At 37.4% G+C, this 19,978-nt stretch overlaps 1 protein-coding gene across 7 annotated transcripts in view; it reads left to right on the forward strand.

The window, feature by feature from the left end:
- LOC124423671 overlaps window positions 1-19,978 on the forward strand; it is a 162,138-nt gene that overhangs the window by 130,593 nt on the left and 11,567 nt on the right. For all 7 annotated transcript variants that reach the window (XM_046961681.1, XM_046961682.1, XM_046961680.1 and 4 more), the window contains 2 exons: window positions 270-341; window positions 18,310-18,473. In XM_046961681.1, coding sequence (XP_046817637.1) covers window positions 270-341; window positions 18,310-18,473 — 236 coding nt within the window. The remainder of the gene's footprint in view (window positions 1-269; window positions 342-18,309; window positions 18,474-19,978) is intronic.

The following is a 19,978-nucleotide window of genomic DNA, read 5'->3' on the forward strand; positions in this document are numbered from 1 at the left end:
ATATATATATATATATATATATATATATATATATATATATATAATTACAATAAACGTAGGAACGAGAACGTTTCTTACAATCTTCTTGTTACTTCTTACGAGTATATAACAAAAAGAAAAAGAAGATAATCTTAAGTATTAAAGTATTATCATCATTCATATATATGTATGGTTACGTACGGTGGATTTTAAAAGAGAGAATAAGTTGTTCATTCAACGACGAATAAGTCGAGTATAGACTTTTAATCATTTATTTCTTTTGTTCGTAGAAATCGAAGCACAAGAGGCTTGCAAATGGTTACGGGCTGCAGGTTTTCCTCAGTACGCACAGATGTACGAGGGTGAGTATTTGTATTTTACCTTTTTTTTCTTGTTTCTTTCTTTTTTAATTTAGTAAATTTTGTTTCTTTCACATTTAAATCTCAATCAGAAGTAAAGGATTTTCATAGGGATCGTTTCGTAAAACGATATCTCCATTCGGTCAGCGAAATGGAAAACCTTAACGAAAAGCTACGAAAGAAATTCAATTTTAGATAAAATCTCGAGTCCAAACGTCGAGAGCAGATCTTATTCGAATGTCTATCTTTTTCTATCTTTCTCTGAATGCCCGACAATGTGCAATTAAAATGTGACTCTTGAGTCGACTTCTCGAGAAAAGAGTCCATCTTCTCGTTCTCTTTCTTTTCACAACAATCCTAATTTAATTTCTCAGAGAAAGATAGATACACACATACACAGATAAGCATACACAGAGAGAAAAAAATAAAGAAAGAAAGATAGGCATTTTTCTCTTGAGAGAAAGAAAGAGAGAAAACCATTCTGAAGATCCTACTTGAGCTCTTTAATCTTTCCAGCATTTGTATCGTAAAAGATTACGTTGGTATATCCAAGACATTCGTCGAGCCATAATAATAAAACGATCGGATATGAAACTGAGCTTATCTCGAAAACGAACCACGCCGTTCGTCAGAATCGAACGTAAAGAGAGTATACTAAATAGAGGGGAGAGAAAAAAGTGGGGTAAAAACGTTAGCTACTTTGACGATATCCTTTCATATTTTTTCTCTTTATAGATTTTCAAGGGAATACTACGTGATCTCTCTCGCGTGTTCCACTTCTCTTTTTCGAAGAAAATCATTTGAGAAGCCCCCTCTCGTGAGGGGAGGGAACTACCTTAAATACATACGTACTTACATACATGCACACAGGACCCTTAACAGAAGTAAAAAAAAGGATAGGATAGGGAAAGGATGACGAAAAAAAAAAAAACAAAAAGTAACAAAAGAAAAAAAAAGAGAAAAAAATATAAAGAAAGAGAACCCATGAAGGTGTCAGGTTTCAGGACCCTTTTAAAGGAGAAAAATTGTGACAAGGCGAACATGCTGCTCTAGTACGGAATGGACCACCAGAGGCGAATCGATATATAACGGCTCCTCGAACCTCGAACGTGCCACGAGACACAACTTTTGGTGTACTCGATCTATATGTATACATATACGGGAACAATACTAGCGTTGTTCTTTTATTCGATCTCTGTCAAAACAATGAAAAAGATTAATAAATAAAAAAGAAATAAAAAATAATAAAATAAAATAAAATAAAATAGAAAAAAAGAAAAGAAAATAGTACTTGACCGTGTACAAAGAAGTGTCGATTTTAAATAATTTTTTTGTCACTTGCGACGAAAGACCAGTATATATCCTATATATATACGAATGACGCTAATAAGGTGCTAACGAGCTTAGTATGTCCAGTACGTGCGTGCGAGCGAGCAAGCGAGTGAGCGAGGGAGAGAGAGAGAGAGAGAGAGATAAAAAGAAAGAGAGAGAGAGAGAGAGAGAGAGAGAAATGAGCAAGCGCGCTCGCGCCCGCACGCGCGCCTCCAATGTGGACAGGAACGTGCGCCTGTGTCTCTGAGTGTAGTCGTGAGCTATAACGAATGCATTGTTGGTGGACATCGCGACAAAGGGCCCATTATAAGATGTATTAACATGTTCGGACGCATCACTGAGCGACTCGGTAATAATTTACCCTTGGCTTGCTCGGACCAATCCGATCCGGCGCTGCCCACGTGTCGTTAGTTACTACTTTTGCGGTATACGCTTTTACATACATACATACGTATAATCAAGTATAAGAGTGTACTCACTAGATTCGATTCGAGACCACGTTTGTCTAGTTTTCAGATTTAAAGTATTTTATTACGTCTTACATGTGTGGTATGGGTGCCTGCGTGTGTATATGCTATAGCACACGCTCTGTCGTTAGATGTTTTCTTTTCTCTTTTTTTTCTTTTTTTTTTTTTATTGTTATTTTTTTCTCACCTTTCTCTCAAGGTTACATCTCGGATAAAAGGTTGCTACTATTGTTTAACACACGATCGATCATGGCTATGTTTATCCTGATAAATTAAATCGACCTAGCTCGCATCTCATCACGCTGATATATATACATACATTTTTTTTAAATCTTTGAAATTATATTTTATATGAGATAGGTATTTATATCAATTATTCATCAACAGAAAAGATAAACGATATCGAAAGATTTTCGTAAAATGATAGAAAATAAAGAATATTAATTGTCGTATTTAAAATCGATTAATAAAACACGTGCTTTTGTAACGAAGTTAAATATAGATGACTCAGTTTGTATAGGAAATGATGGTGTTATATGCCAGGTGCATGTAAAGAAATGATCTAATACTTCATGTTTGAGCGATCATTAACGTCCTTGGCAGGAGGACGAATGATACTTTAATTTCAAGAGTTAATGCAAAAATAATCATTTGAACGTGCTGGTAGAATGATTAATAACGCGTGTAATTTTTCACTTCTACGTCGCATACTAATTTATGTCAGCACTCGTATTCACAAAGAAAAAGAGAAAGAGAAAGAAAGAATGAGAGAGAGAAAGAGAGAGAGACATGAGAAAGAGAACGCGATCAAGAAGAATACTATCTCCAGGCAAAACCTTCGCAACGTTGTTTGAGATTTATGCAAAAATGGCCTTGGCGCTTTTTCTATAGATCTCTCTCTCTCTCTCTCTCTCTCTCTCTCTCTATCTATCTATCTATCTATCTATCTATCTATCTATCTCTATCTATCACTCTTTCTCTGTCTCTCTCATAGACTTTTATAGATTTCTTTGCCAAGGATTGAAAATGAAGAGAAAGAGAGAGAGAGAGAGAGAGAGAGAAAGAGGAGATGCGATTTTCTGTAAATTAAATCGATGATGAAGATCTATAAATATGGCTGAGCTCATCGCAAACGAGAAGCAAAAGTATCTGCATTCTTCTGCGCTCTTGTTCGAAAAGGATTGAGAAATCGGATCGAATGATCTAGCATATTCGAAAAGATCGTAAGATATTTTTCATTCTCAATTAATTAATAAATTAATTATTTCATTCGAATAAAAATAATTTTTGAAAAATATTCGAATCGTATATAGATATCTACCTATTATCTAAGAGAAAAAAAAGAAAAGAAAGAAAGGAAAAAAATTCTAATGGTCCTACTCAAAAACGTATTAACGAGTTAACGAGATTGTTGATAACGTAAAAAGAAAAACGAGCTGTTTCGTCGTACCGTAGTTGTCGTGTGGTTGCGAAGCTAATCGTTAAACGCGTGGATTAACGTAGTAGATCGCGTGTAACTAAGCGGCACGCCAAGACGTTAGAAAGAAAAATCTCGAGTCACGCCACCAGACGGTCGCCTTTCCATTGGCTCGTTTAGTTAACGAGCCGAAGGAACAGCGCGAACTCGAAGGGTCTGAGTTTGACGACGGTGACTAAACGTAAAACGTTGGCACGATCTCTCTTCGAGACGAGAGTGTAGACTTGTCTTTTATGAAATTTCATGGTCGACGCGTGAAATTCAATCTGAGATGAACTACGCTTATCGCATCGTTCAGAAATTTTGATTCTCGTTTGGGAAGACATCGAGACGCCAGAAAAATCACAAGACTTCGTCAGGTGGCCGTCGTCATCCAATCCATGCTCCCATCTGATAAATTTATAGGGACCGAAAGGTTTACCGAGAGAGTTGCCAAGATAATTTTGATCGGCTGTACTAAAATTAAATGTGGCTTTTGCTTCTCCTCGTCGTCGTCTTCTTCTTCGTCGTTGTCGTCGTCGTGGCAAAAGTCACGATTCACGAAATCGTCGACTGTCGGAAGCACGTGCGGACTCTTTCCGCTTCTTTCAGCTGGCGTTGGCCCCGGGAATAGTGCCAGGAAATCTTCTTGGATCTTTCGAGAGTATGAAAGGGAAAGAGAGAGGGAGAGAGAGAGAGAGAGAGAGATCTTCTGTCTATCTCTGTCGTACTTTCTTTCCTTATTCACATCGTTGATTCTTCCCTAGTTCAGTACGAAACCGCGACGTTTACCTTTGTCAATTTTCTTCTTCTCAGACTATATAAAAGAGAAAGAGAGAAAGAGAAAAAGAAAGAAAGAGAGAAAGGAAGAGAGAGAGAAAAAGGAAGAGAGAGAGAGAGAGAGAGAGAGAGAGAGATAGTAGTGTTTCTACTATCTAGACAGTCTGTCTCTTACTTGGAATTGCTTTAAAGTCATCGCAGCTGCGTTGAATACCGCTGTTCGAAATGAATTTTCATCTTCTCTCTCTCTCTATCTCTCTCTCCCTCTCTATCTCTCTCTCTCTCTCTCTCTCTCTCTCTTTCTTTCATTATCTTTATCGTTTTCTTTTTTCTCGTCTTAATTACTCGACTCGAAGGAATGTAACAGTTTAAAAAAAAATAGTTCTTATTTCTCACGCAAAGAAAAGAAACGACTTTCCATAAATTGTTTTATGTTAACTTTTGATTATCAAAATTACCAATCGATCATTTAAACTAATTTGTTTCTACCTGAATGGAACTATTCGACCTAGTTTTCCGACCTATAACATTTTCGTTTTCGAAAGATGTAGACATATACAAATCAATTAGGTGAAGGTTTTTCTACATTTCTCTCTTTGTCGTTCTCTTAAATGTGAATTTCCTTTGATATCCGATTCTCATAACGCGATGATTGTTATTACAAGCATGCATCGTTCCGATCTGTTTTATTTTAAACAGCAAAAGTGTGTCCTTCAGATGGAACAATCTGTTGTTCCACTTTCAATTGTAATCGATTCAAATTTCCGACAAAGAAATCAAATTTTTTCCTGAAACATTATTTTCACAGAAACGATATTGTATATTATTCAAGGTACAATAATGCAATTATCGTTTTTACTTTCTTTTATTTGCACTAAGTGGAATTCTGTCGAATCTACTGCGTTTTTCATTTTTTCTTTCTTTTTTTAAATCTCATTTCAAATGTCTCCGTTCATTTTCGTTTCAAAGTCAGTTTCGTTACAGCTCACACACTGCGATATATTAAATAACGAAACATATGGTCGGCATAAGCCGAGTTTAAGATGGCACGTAGTAGAGGCTTCTACAAATCGACAATTATTAGTCATCCTTCGAGTTCTATCGAAAATATGGCGCCGACATTTCGAACCTCTGTCCATCGTCACGTTTCCCTTTTGCGATACTTTCGAAATGCAATAGACGTTGTTGTCAGGAAATTAGAACGATCAATCGTTTTAAAGATTTGATAATATCTCTAATTTTTGGTTTATCTTTTAACGATTATGATATTTCCAAATATCTTAGGTATATTTCTAACGGAGGGAACTTGTGATTTCTAAAAAATTGTGAAAAAAACGAATCCATTAACCTAATTCTTGTGACATTAAATCAAAGCAACGTCGCTGTTGCCGACGGTAACGTTTTATTTTCGAATCGTTTCCAAACCCAAACGTTCTCTCGATTTTAAAAAAAGGAAAAAAAGAAAAAACAACACTGCAAGAGTTTTATATATACGTCAAAGTAAATATTTCTTCATCGTTACACACAATATATAACCAATTAAAAACAATTGATCCAATCAAAACATAACATTACTTTCTTGATAACTATAAACACTTAACATCGCTCTAATCTGCAAGAATATTTTCCCGTAAACCGGTTGAAATCAATTAACTTCGAATATTATTTCTACGTTATCGTCATTATAATAATTCCATTTTGTTAAACTAAAGCGCACACGTACACAAGTCGTCGGTGGAACGAGATATTTTTTCGAAAGAAAAAGAAAGAAAGAAGAAAAAAAGAAAGAAAGAAAAAGAAAATAAAAAAAAGGAAGATTAAAATGAAGAATCCATCGGGAATCCTTCCGCGAGTTCTACTCGCGGGTATGGTCTCACTTGAGAAATAAATTAATCGTACCTTCCTGCACGAAGGTGCGTGTACAGTATGCCTTAAGCTGATTAAGCCATTCTCGTAGCTCTGAGAGAGACTCTTCCATCCCCTTTTTGATCCTTCGCGAATAATTTTCCTGTCTGTTTCTCTCTCTCTCTCTCTCTCTCTCTCTCTCTCTCTCTCTCTCTCTTTCTTTCTTTCTTTGCTGTAACACTCTTTCCCCGTTTCGACCGCGTTCTTGCGCCCCATGACAAAGTAATCTCGGCGAGATAAATTATTCGTTTGGAGCGCGGCGAAAATGCAAATTCGAGCCGGTGGGCGATGGCGGCGATTTATTCGCGAGCGTCCGGATACTTTGCCGGCGTTTAAGGCGGCTCAATCTTTCTTCTCGCGGCATCTTTCTCTCTCATATATATATATATGTGTGTGTGTGTGTGTGTGTGTGTGTGTGTGTGTGTATGTGTATCTCCTTCTTTCTCTCTTTCTCTCTCTCGCGTTAATTTATGCAGCTGCATTACGCGTTATTTCGCGGTGACATAGCGTCGAGTCTACGCATCGCTCTCCGTTATTCTTCTTATTATTATTCTTATTTTTCTTTACTGCAAGCGCATGGAAATTCATCATTGAGAGAAAAAGATCGTCAACCTTTTTGTTGGCTTTATCTGAAAGATGCGGCCGAGTAAGTATGCCCTTACGGTCGACGTAATCTTTTCGCGTTCGTTGATCTTTCCATTGGAGGATAGATAGCTATGAAGTTGGGGATGACTTTTTTCATCAAGTTTTTCCTTTCTTAAGGAATTGTTTTTCCTTAAACTTTTAATGGATGTTTACTTACCCAAGTAGAATACGTTATCATAATTCCTACATGTTTATATATACACGATTGTATCTAAGTAAGTACATACGAAAGTGAGAGATAGAGAAAGAGAGAATTATGATTCTTAAGACGAGTAAACGAGAAACAAGCATATCTATTCGAGATTTTTAACGAAATCTAGGCGTGAAAATATTTAACTTCCAATAGTTTCGCTTGAAAGATTCACCGTTTGACGTCAGAAGAAGTTATCGAGAAGAGAGCAAACGATAGCTTAGTATGTCCATTTTTTTTCTGTCTGACGTATTTGACATGTCTTGATCTTGAAAACGAAAAAAGAAATAAGAACAAAATCGAGGTACATCGTTCATAAAATTAAAAGAAAGAAAAAATCAATGAATTATCTGCCGATGAGAGGTGAAATTAAAAGGAGATAAATTAGATATACGTGAGCGATTCATCCGTCCGTTTTTCAGAAGAATGTTGGATAAATCCAATCTGAAAATACACGCTCTCTTGCATCTGGAAGCTTAGTCGAGGGTCTGCGTGCCCTTTCAAACGTAGTCGAGATTGTAGGCCAATGGTGGCTCGTCTTCGTTGATTAGATAGCATCCTTGAACGTCAATTCTTATCGTTTACTAGTCTTACATTTAGAAGATTTTCTTTTTATCATGTTTTTTTTTTGTCTCAACTTCCACCGTCTCTCTTTCTCTTTTCTTTTTCTCTATTTTACAATTAGTTTTTTCTTTTCTTTCTTTTTTTGCTAACTTTAGATGATGCAGTTAAATAAATCTCCAATATATGGAATATATCGGTACTTCAAGAGATTACACGAATAAATCGAACTTTTATTATTTTCTTCGATAATCCTCTATCATTAATATTTCTAATTCTTAAATCCTTGCTTAGGATGATGAAAGAAAAAGAGAAAGAGAGAGAGAAAGAGAGAGAGAGAAACAAACTAAGAGAAACGACACGTTTCGTCTCGCGTGCAACTTCTACGGAGCAACGAAGGGAGTTTATTTCGAGCGGTGACATTGGAGTGGTCGCGAAAAAGAGGAGAAATAAAAATGAAAAAGAAAAAGAAGCGAAAAGCATCATGGAGCTTAAATATACTGAGAAGGACGGTTCTCTAACGCAGTCGAACTGGTACGAAACTGAGAGGAAGGATAAGAAAGAGAAACAGAGATAGAAGGAAGAAAAAGTTGAAAAAAGACTGGTGTGGTGAGAAGGAGGTAAGGGAAACCTACTAAATTTGTCCTAATGAATTGCTTAGTCTCGTCGAGCTAATGGGAGAACTATCTTTCCAAGAAGATATGAAATTTTACGATCTTTTATATTTTCCATCTACCTACTTACCTACCTACCTGTCTATCTATTTATCTATCTATCTATCTATCTATTTATCTAACTATCTTTAATGTATACAAATTCAGAAAGCTTTCCCTTTAAGAATACAAAAATTCTATAGAATATTGTGATAGATTTGTTCGGTCTTATCTTCTCTTGTCGTTAATGCTTCTCACCTATAAAACAGAAACGCGAAATAGACGGGGCATAAGTAGCGGAGCGTTGGTGATTTAGTCACGCGTCATGAAACACATTTTCTTCGTGTTGGCGAGCGAGGACGCTATTTATGAGCGGTTAACCCTTTGTGTCACGCTTTCCTCGCGAACAGATCGTTAGATTACTTGTCTTTTTTCTTTTTTTCTTTTTTAATTAATGATACTGTAGATTTCATGGCTTAAAAAAAAAGAAAAGGAAAGATCTAATACTTTTCCCCTCCGCCTCTTTCTCTCTCTCTCTCTCTCTCTCTCTCTCTCTCTCTCTCTCTCTCTCTTCCTCTCTTTGTTTTTCGGTCTTTCTTTTTAATCCTCATTATATTTTGTCATCGTTATTCCGCTCGTGTCACCACCGAAAGCTGCCGCTTGTAATGTCAATTGAAAGGATACCATATGGTCCATTGTTCAAAATTTACAAGAAAGAGTTACCGTCATCGTCGGCGCCACCGTTTCAATGATTAGAAATCGGTCGTTTTTCTTCTTTTTTTTTTTTCTTTTTTATCTCTTAGTCTTCATCGATTTTTCATCAGACAACCAAACAAAGAGAGAGAGAGAGAGAGAGAGAGAGAGAAAGAGAAAGAGAAAGAGAGATCCTGATGAGTTTAAACTCAGTGTGTAGGAGTGGCCTTCGGTCTCCCCCGTGTTAGAGAAAAATGTAAAGAAGGATAAAAGGAAAGACCGAAAGAAACAGTAAAACGGCCCAACCCAAACAGGGTAACCCTTTATCAAGGTCCGAATACAATTGAATGGAATAATAGCAGGAGCGTGAAAGGACTTATTTACGTAAACTGATTTCGAATAATTTCGACATCAGGAGGATAGGTTATAGACGCCTCTTGAATAGATAGACGAAGGAAGAACATCGTACAAGGTAAAATCGGCTTCCTAGTCTCGGAAATATTCGGAGCAACGCTTCAAATAGTTTTCGAGGCGTTTGTCTTCGACTTATTTGTCTTCCCGAAATAAGTCCCGGTAAGTTATGTCATTCTTGGTAAAATCGAACATGGTACCAAGGCATGTATCTCTCTCCCTCTCTCTTATTCCCGTTTCGATCAAAGCAGGAAAGAGATAGAGTTTATAGTTACCCAGTGGACTGTCATCTTCGCGGTAAAATCGGTGCTTTCTCGTGATCTTCTTAAGTATCTCACAGGCAAACATCGTTTCTTCTCTTCGACGATCCAAAACTCCTCGCTAGAATTTCGCAAAAGCGAAGTAACAGTCGTCGTGGTGGAGCCGCTAAGGAGACACACCCTCGGGATTCCGATCTTACGAAGATTTCTCCGGCTTCGGCCTTCTACGGACTTGGAGCTTGGCCAAAGTGCACGACAGTGCGTTTCTATCCGAAAATGTAAAGGGTCTTCGACTCCTAGCTTCCGAGAATCGTGGATATTTCATCGCCGTGAAAACGAGAGTGTAGCTTATTGTCTTATTCTTTTCCCAAACCAACGTGTCTCAGAGTCGCGTAATTTGAAAACACTGTCACTTTTAGTCTGGGAAATACTCTGTGATGTTCGAAGACACGTTTCGAAGTAGATGTTCTTGGAAAATTATGAAAACTCTTCTGACTTTGAAAGCGAATCCAACGTTTTACAAGGTTCTCTTTTAAGGGATTTCGAGGGATTAGATAGAGACAAGAGTATATGGGGTTTTGCAAAGAAAATAACAATTGATTAAACTCGTACATGCTTTATTAGATAAGTAAAAATACTTACTGCGGATGAGTAAGTCACTTGAGATACCATCACAAATAAGATCGCATTGACCGAATCGACGAACGATTTCTCGCTCGATTCGTGTTTCTCTTCTGATGTAAATTGTCAGTCGAACCCATCTAAAGCTTTGGTCTCGTGCCAAAAATGGCCGAAGCGAGGCGTACCTATCACGTATATACACGTGACACGTGTGTACGTAGATACGTATATGTGTATATATGTATGTATTATGTTCGTGTCGACGAACCAAAGGGTCCTTGACACATCTGTTGGGGGTTAGCCAAGTTCACAACTCGTGGGAGTAAAGCACACCTGGATAAACCCCGAACTAACTCCCGTTTCGTTTAGTCGACACCACTTCTCTCTCTCTCTCTCTCTCTCTCTCTCTCTCTCTCTCTCTTTCTCTCTCTCTCTCTTTCTTTCTCTCTCTCTCTCTCTTTCTCTCCCTCTCTCTCTCTTTCACTCTCTCTTACTCCAGTAATTGCGCCGACTGCACAAAGGCCACACGACTTCGAACACAAAACATACACTTTCCGGGAAGAGCAGCCTCTTTGTCTCGACCACCCTGTAGGTAGCCTACAATTAGTCTCACGAATGAAGAGAAACAAGTAAACGGTTTCGGTAGGTACTTACGTTCTTTCGACTCGATTTTATTAACGTTTTCGACTCGTCTTATTATCATATTTCAGTTCGAACGTCGTGTCCACTTTAATCTATTCGATAATTAAATTCGCGAGACAATTATTTTATCGTTAAACAATAATAAAAGATTTCTTTATTATCATATATCAGGTATATCACAATACAATTATACGATGTAAGAACAAGGATGACGAATGAAAAAGTTTTAGATAATAATAAAAAAAGATGATCCTCTGTATTAAAGAAAAAAAAAAGAAAAATAAAGAAAAGAATTTTTAAAGAGATAAGAACAGTAGTACATACGTTTAAATTAAATATTCTTGGGAAGGATGATATCGGAGAGATATGATATGGGAATAATAGAAGAGCAAACTATCGATGAAAGATTGACTAAAAAAAGATGAATAAAATCAACGAGAAAAAGTTAAATTCAGGCTCATATGCTAAGAGGATTCGTTCGCGATGTAAGACGCTGCTGTGTATGCTCGGATACAGGGCATGCACCCGTGAAACGCATCAGTTTTCCCTCTCTCTCTGCCGTCTCTATGTTGCATCCTTCCCTTAGTTTCGAGCGCATACGTATGTCAAGATATATCGTTTCTCCCACCACTCGACATTTATACGTATACACAGACATAACGACATAGAACTCGAAGTACCACCACTACTGACTGTGTCCATTCTTTCTTTCTCTCTTTCTCTCTCTCTCTCTCTCTGTATTTTTCTCTTTCTATCTCTTCTCCCCCCCCAAGGCAAGCAACCCCACCACTTCAGCACGCGCTTCCTCAGTGTGCGGTTCCTTCGTGGCCCCAAGCTTCTTTCTATACAAGCTGTTTGCTCCTACGACCGCTAGTCGAGTGGCAACCGGTGAAGGAGTAAGTCGTTGTGTGACGCAAGAGATCGCACGATTCGCTCTGTCTCTTTCCACGTATGATAGTATATATGTACGTATTCGAGAGTGAGCGCGTTTGAGAGAACGTGTCGCGTTGTGTTCTCTCGCGGTTCCTCTTTTCCGTTTCTATTTTATTGCTTCTTTTCTTCTTCATCTATTTTTTTATTTACTTATATTTTTTTTTGTTATTGAATTTTTTATCTTCCTTATTCACGATCATACTTTCAGTGAGATCAGAATCAGTGAAAGAATTGGAATGATACATATGTATGTAATACAGTTTATCATATTTATATTTCTGTTTCTACGAAAATCGAGAAAAGATAATTACAAGAAGTAAATAATTTATCATGCTGATTCGTTATAATGATCTTATATACATCTAGTGTTTTGTATTAATTTCGTGGTTAAAAAAAAAACAAAAAAGAAAGAAAACAAAACAACAAAAACAAAAATAAATGAAGGAAATTTTGCGATAGTCATAAGAATATCGGTGCAGTGTGGAAAACGCGATTTAATATTCGCGAATCAATGACGTTTACCCAGCCGATAATAATCGCCGGCAATCAACGAAGTCCACGCTTTCCACGAGGATAAACGAGATCGCGTGGGCACGAGTTTCGAACGCCGACGACGATGATGACGACGATGATGACGATGATGATGATGATGATGATATGTGGAAGCCATGATCGACCAAGAGTTTTTCACGTTCGTTCGTAGTCTCTACACGAAGGGAAAGTGGAGGAAGTCTTTTGGTGTCCTCTGTTATTAGAAGGAGAAAGAGGGAGAGAAAAGGTGAGGGTGGGGGAAGGTGCGGGATTAGGATCTCCAGAGGAGGAAAAAGGGACAACGTTACGGAAGGAAAAATATATAATATACAAACGTCGCCGCTAACGAATGTGTCGACAGTGTTGGAGCGGAAACATGAAAGGTAAATAGTCAAGTGCCGATAACGGAAAAAGAAAATGAACGATCTTTTATCGATACGTATGTAACTAAGTACTTTCGATAGGTACATACGTATGTACATAAGTACGTAAATAAGTGAGAAACCCCTTGAGTATATTTCTCTTTTAATAAAATGTAAATGAGAAAAGAAAAATCGTAAAAGACGAACGCCACTTATCATCGATCTCTCATTTCACCGGATGTGAACATAAAAAGGAAAAGAAAACAATAAGAGAAACGTGAATTTACCGTGAAAACGTATGTCGATTCTTATCTACGTTCTTATCAATGTGTTTTTTTTTACCGAAATAAAGCTCGCTTGATAAGGTACGTTCGAGCGACGAATGAGAATTGAACACTCACCTACGTATAATTCATTCTTTCTTGAATTAAATATCAATGAATCGTGTAAGTTGTAAATATAGAAGAAAAAAAAAGGAAAAGAAGAGAAAGATAGAACGATTTTTCTCGATTTTTCCGAAAGTGTAATATCGATCCGAAAAAAGATACGTCTTTCTCTCCCTCTCCCTCTTTCTTTTTTACATGTAGTCATATATATATATATATTCCTTCTTTCATAATAACGATACGCACAGGTGGCAAGTTCGATGCTGTCACGACCGTTATGTAAAAGCTTTGCTTATATCGAAATTCACGATGCATGCTGTGATCAAGTCTTGGCACCGTCTTTCGCGCAAGTCTCTCTACCTATATACTTATATTTACATATATCTTCACATACATATATATATATATATATGTATATATATATGTATATACATATATATCTCGTTCGTATGAAAAATTTTGGGCGTATTCGCGTTAAAAGCAATCCTACGCGGATTTATTGGCGGTATTGGGCACGGCTCGTAAAGATTCGCGGGGAATTGCACCAGCCGGAATTGTGCGTGCGTATTTGTGGTGCGTACATGTGTAAATAAGTACGACAGAGAGAAATCTCGATTAAAATCGTTCTACCTCTCACACTCGGACTCGTAATGGATGACTTTATAACGGTCTCTCTTTTTCTCTCTCTCGCTCTCTTTCTCTCTCTTTCTCTCTCTTTCTCTCTCTCTCTCTCTCTCTCTCTCTCTCTCTTTCTCTCTCTGTCTCATTCGTTCTTTTTTTTTTTTTTAAAACGTAGTCCCGAGAAAGCTTCGTAATCGAATTACGTGCATTCTTCGCAAACAACGTTATTACATTGGATCGTTGTTTACGAATTGCCGTCCCGTGAAATATGATTTCTTTTTAGACGAAGGATATACGAGCAGTCGAGACGTTTCGCGTTACGTTTCTCTTTGTGCCCGAGCGAGCGATCATTGTTACGTCGAACGTAAGTTCGCGATCTTTATACCCCCTGAAATCGTTCGACCGGCGAACATTATACCCCCGTTAACTTTTTCGATACTCACTGCATGCATGCTTTATATACCTACATACATGAATATTCTACGAGCGTCGGGGAGAGTCATGACTCCATCGTTGCAATAACGATCAGCTGTTTCGAGGTAACTCTGTTTCTCCGTACAATAGTTATTACGAATGCGAGAATGAGAGAGGGAGAGAAAAAGAGAGAGAGAGAGTGAGAGAGAGAGATTATCTCCTATATTATAGAGATCGTTTGGGAGTAACTCGTAAAAATACTCGTAAAGAGACTAAACTCACGATTTTACAAGTCTGTACGAGCACTTTCGAATCTGTTCTCATTGGGGAATCGAAAGCAAACATTGATCGTTTTGACTATTCGCGAATTAAATGTGATTTCTTTCACTTTTAACAATCTAGATTTGGTATTAAAGGAGAACAAAAAAAACAAAAAAAAAAAGAACAAAAAGGAAATAGAGAATCTAAGCCCAATGTCAGGCTTCGATTTTACATTGTAACGGTCAATTTGTCGATCGTTCGAAATAACATGATCTAGTTGGTAAGAAACAACATTGTTAAAAGAAAAAGATGGGTGAGGAGGAAGAGAAGGAGACAGAGGAGGTAGTAGCAATCAGATCGCGATTCGATCGCGATGTATCGTGCGAGATCGAGCGATCACGTGTGCTTGCACGCGAGCTTCCCCTCTCTCTCTCTCTCTCTCTCTCTCTCTCTCTCTCTCTGTCTCTCTCTCTCTCGCTCTCGTTCTCTCTCTCTCTCTCTCTCTCTCTCTCTCTCTCTCTCGATCTTCGAGGAAAGATTCTCGTTACTGCGAAAAACACTTGAGCCTTGATGATATTCGATCGATCGGATAGAATCACTGAGATAGTTTTATTAGAATCGATGTCAGTCTCGATCGTATTCTCACCATGTAAGAATTTTCAAATAGGAAATCGAAAAATTGATGAAATATCATTGAGGAAACGCGATATGATCTTTGGTTAAAATTATATCGTCGACAGTTGTTATATGAGACTTATTGAACTGTTATACCAACTGTTAATTTCAAATGCACATGATCATCTATTTATGTGAATAAAACTTATACGTGTACAGAACGGACGTATAAAATGTGTATATTTAATTTGACTCCTCGTCGTCGTCATCATCGTCGTCGTTGTCGACGGTTAGCCTGAGGTATAAGTGGAAAATTAAAGTCCCCATAAACATGCCTGGCATGTAACGCAGCTGGTACATCGCAAAATCCGACCCAGATGTTGAAACTAGGAAATGAGGAATATGGCGAGAGTGAAACGATGAATAACAGGGTTTACCCTAACCGCAGGGTAAAGCGAACAGCTGATCGTTCTTTGACGGCGTCCATCGTATAAATAAGAAGTAAATTATGGTCAGTTGGTCGACTTTGTATGAATAAAAGAAATGGGAATTTGCTTTTGTACGGTTCTCGGACAGTTCTATTCTTTATCATATTCTTGGTATATCTATTAATTCGTGACGATAGTCGATTAACGAGAACACTTTAAATTATTTCTTTGTCTCTTTCTTCACGTTCAGGGTATCTTCTCGCAAAATAGACATACAAGATCGTTCGATTGGCAAGATCATGCGAGAAAATCGAACGTCCTTCTGCCATCGTCCGCCTCGACTGAGGTTGGTGTTGCAGACTTATAAACGTACACCGGTTCTTATGGTAGTTGCACCGGTTTTAGAAAGAGATAGAGAGAACGTCATACAGTTTATGAGATGGATGGATGGATGGATGGTTGGATGGATGGATGGTTGGATGGATGGATGAATGGATGGATGGTTAGTTGGATGATTGGATGGATGGATGGATGGATGATGGATGGGTGGGTGGATGGGTGAAGAAAGAGAGAGAGAGAGAGAGAGAGAGAGAGAGAGAGTTCCTGCTGAATGTAGTAAGATCATAATTCTCGTTAGCCCAACTATATCGACGTTCGCAAATATCACTATGAATAGTAGCTAATTGACCTAGTTGAACCCTACTCTCAATGTATGCGATATAAATAAAGTACGATTACATGCGAGCATTTGATCGAGTGTATATCGTTTATTAAGAATCGATAGGAACACACGCACACGTTCTCTGACCGGACATTACGCGCGAAGTCACTTTGCGAGATAAAACACGATTCTTGGGATCGACGAACGGTCCAAGGTATGTATATATACATGCACTGATAACGAGATAAGAAGCACTGATGGCGAGAACGATAGCATCGAGCGTGTAATTATTCCATGACTGCTTCTTGTTTGATTTCTCTTAATGCTAACCCGTTTCATTCTTTTGATATATAAAACGATCTATAATGTTCGTTTTAATTTCTTTATACATCGATATAATTTAATTTCTTTATATATCGATATAAACAAATTGTATGATATATAATCTATACGTAATATTTTTCTTTAATTTTTCTATTAAGCTTTTACATTTTCATTCTTTTTCAATAATCTCGGTACTATTTCGATAGTTTTACAGAAGAGCAAAGCGTGGCTTTGGAGATCACAGACGATAATTGACTCGTTAGACGAGCTTGAGCGAAGAGGTAGACGATCTATCCGGTAGTAATTAGCACGTCCAGGAAATGAGCTTAATCGAGGATCGTTAATGCTGATACATCAAAGTTACGATAAAAATTGTGATTTGTTAGAGAAGCTTTTTGTTATAATTACAATTAAATGTTTAAACAGAAAGAGAGGGTGAGGAAGACGGAGAGGCAGAGAAAGATAGAAAGGGAAAGAGAAAGAGAGAAAGAGAGAAAGAGAGAAAGAGAAAGAGAGAAAGAGAGAAAAAGAGAATGTGCTTCGTTTGTCATGTATTAGCAGAATTATGCTTGGTTGAGTATGCTTGCTCTCGAAAAAGGATCATTAGCTGTTATAAGAAAATCAACTCCATTTATCCTTTATCAAATTACATCGATAATCGCCATAAAGCGATTTATTCTCATCGCGTGCGTAAACTTAAAACATATGTGTTACCCTACGAACGATCGAATGTATTTTAATTAAGCCCGTTACGAGCTGTATCAAATAACAGAAATAGTTGATATCATATTTTTATTGTAATAATTAATTCAGCGAATGATACACGATCTAAATCTTCTATTTCTTTCTTATTTGCTTTTCAGTTTCTTTTCTTTTTCTCTTTTTTTTTTTATTTCTTTATCATATAAACCGACTAAACAAATTACGAGATTAATTCGCATCTCATTATCACGCGCACACAGCTAAATTATTGATCTTTCCTACAGGGTTGTTTAAATTTAATTAATAATGTAAATGGAATTATGAAACTTATGATATACCTAATGAAAATTAACGAAATATTTCGTATCACTGATATGGTAGTTAGTAAATGATTAATTATCTACGTTATTTCTCGTTATGCAACGAAATAACAATAATAACAATAAGCAATGAGAGAACGTATGTATCTCGTAAATATGCGACAAGTTCGTAGAATCGTGCGTGAATCGTTCTACTTTGATTCCCGATGTCGATCGATCCAGGATCCCGGACAGAGATCATGGATCTTACCAGATCTGGTTCAGGAAATCTAGGTCATCGTTGCGCAAGTTGTGACACAAACCGTCCGAACTTTTACTAACATCTGTAGAGACACATAGAGAAGAGCAACTTCTACGAAGAAAAATAAAAAATAAAAGAAGGAAACGAATTCTTCCCGAGCGATTCGTTTTAACTTCGTTTGCGTCATCAGCGCATAATATATGTGGATGAAGGGGGAGGGGAAAGGGAGGGATCTTTTTGTTTCTTCGACATCAATCCTCGAATTAGAACAAAAAATTAAAAAAAAAAATATTCGAGAAGATTTGCGCAATCGTTGAAATCATTCTTAAATTTTATATTTGTTTGTCCGAAGTCATAGTTTTTTTTTATTGAATTTATTTACATCGAATAAAAAGAAAGTATTTCAATTAGTACGTACGTTAGATATTTTATGCAATTGAAAAAAATATTTGATGAAAGGCAAAAAAATAAAAGAAAAGAAAAGAAAAGAAATAATTTTCGAACTGCAGTAACAAGCATTAACTTAATCAAAATATATTTCGTTCTTATTTTACAGACTATCAATTCCCGATCGATGTGACGGGAGTGGCAAAGGATCATCCCTTTCTCGAGGCGGACTCATTGCAAAGTCTCTTTCGGCGTTTACATGCGCTCAATCGCTGCGCTAATATGAAATTGGACACGCATCACTCACATCATAGTACAAGCCACAGCAAAAGCGTAAGTATTGACTCTCTTTCTTTCTCTCTCTCTCTCTCTCTCTCTCTCTTTCTCTCTTTCTTTTTCTTTCTTTCTCTTTTATCTTACAATTAAAGAAAGATTTTTATCCTTTATCTCCGTGTCCTTTCAATGATATCATCACTAAGGTCTAAGAAGATATTAATAAAACTCGGACCTCTTTTCTTTGTTTTCTCTTCTCTCTCTCTCTCTCTCTCTCTCTCTCTCTCTCTCTCTCTCTCTCTCTCTCTCTCTCTCTCTCTCTCTTTCTATATCTTTTTTTTAAGAGCTGTTTGAAAACGCTGAGTAAGTTAATGTCACTAAAGAGAAGTTCCGAGAAAGCTACCGTAAATGCAATTCTGCACTCGGTATTCCGTCCTCGAGTTTCCTCGTCATTGTCGCCTGCAAAAAGCGTTTCGTCTTCGTTATCGACATCTTTATCATCCCTTGCAAAGATCCAGCGAGTATTATCATACTCTCTCTCTCTTTCTCTCGAACGAACGAACGAAAAAGACTTTGAAAAGGAATTATTGGCATGCGTTCGAGGACGACGTTCCTTTCTATGACACGTTTGTAGATATGGTCATTGTAATGCGTAAGGTGAAGCTCTCTTCGCTCGCGCTATTCTTATACTTACTATCTTCTATGGATAGACCAATGAAGCAGTTGTTGGAATAATAATCGATGTAGTTTCGCGTGACCGGTATATAACCGTTTCGTTAATTGATTCGAGCGTGTACGCGAGACCACATTTTAATGTCCCGCGAATATTAAACGTATAGTTACGAATGAATCGATATGATTGACGTTCTTCGATTTAATCTTTCGATCATTCTGACGTTTTCGCCATTGATTCGATTCAATTATCATTCGCTAGGTTAAGATCGAGATTTTACGTTACTCACGATCAGAGTATAAAAGGTGGAGAGGATCGATTGAAATTATTATTATTCTTTTTTCTCTATTTTCATTTTTTTTTTCTTCTCATTTCAAGGAGAGTTTCTTTATTTTTTTCTTCTCTTTCTCTTTCTTTCTTTCTTTCACTTGGCGTGTCTATCGATCGTATCGATCTCGAACTTCCTCGTGACGTTGCAGAATAATGGCACTTATCGTCGTTGGAGTCAGGCACCGTACGTAATCCCGACATCCGTTTTACGATCTTTCTCTTTTCTCTCTCTCTCTCTCTTTCTCTCTCTCTATGTATCTATCTATCTATCTATCTATCTATCTATCTATCTATCTATCTATCTATCTATCTATCGATCTATCTCTTTCTCTTTCTCTCTCGCTTCCTCTTCGAATACAACGAATCGATCTCGTCTCCACCGTCGACGCAGAAACGTGAAAAAAAAGCAAGTGGACGCGAAGTATACTTATGTTCAATAGATCCTCGGACTTTCATTCCCATAAACGAATCGAATGCGTGATGCCTTTAACGCACGAACTCTTGTACTTAGAGGGAAAGAGAGAGAGAGAGAGAGGGAGAGAGAGAGAGAGAGAGAGGGAGA

Source organism: Vespa crabro, chromosome 4, assembly GCF_910589235.1.
Source record: "Vespa crabro chromosome 4, iyVesCrab1.2, whole genome shotgun sequence".
In the NCBI taxonomy this organism is placed as follows: domain Eukaryota; kingdom Metazoa; phylum Arthropoda; class Insecta; order Hymenoptera; family Vespidae; genus Vespa; species Vespa crabro.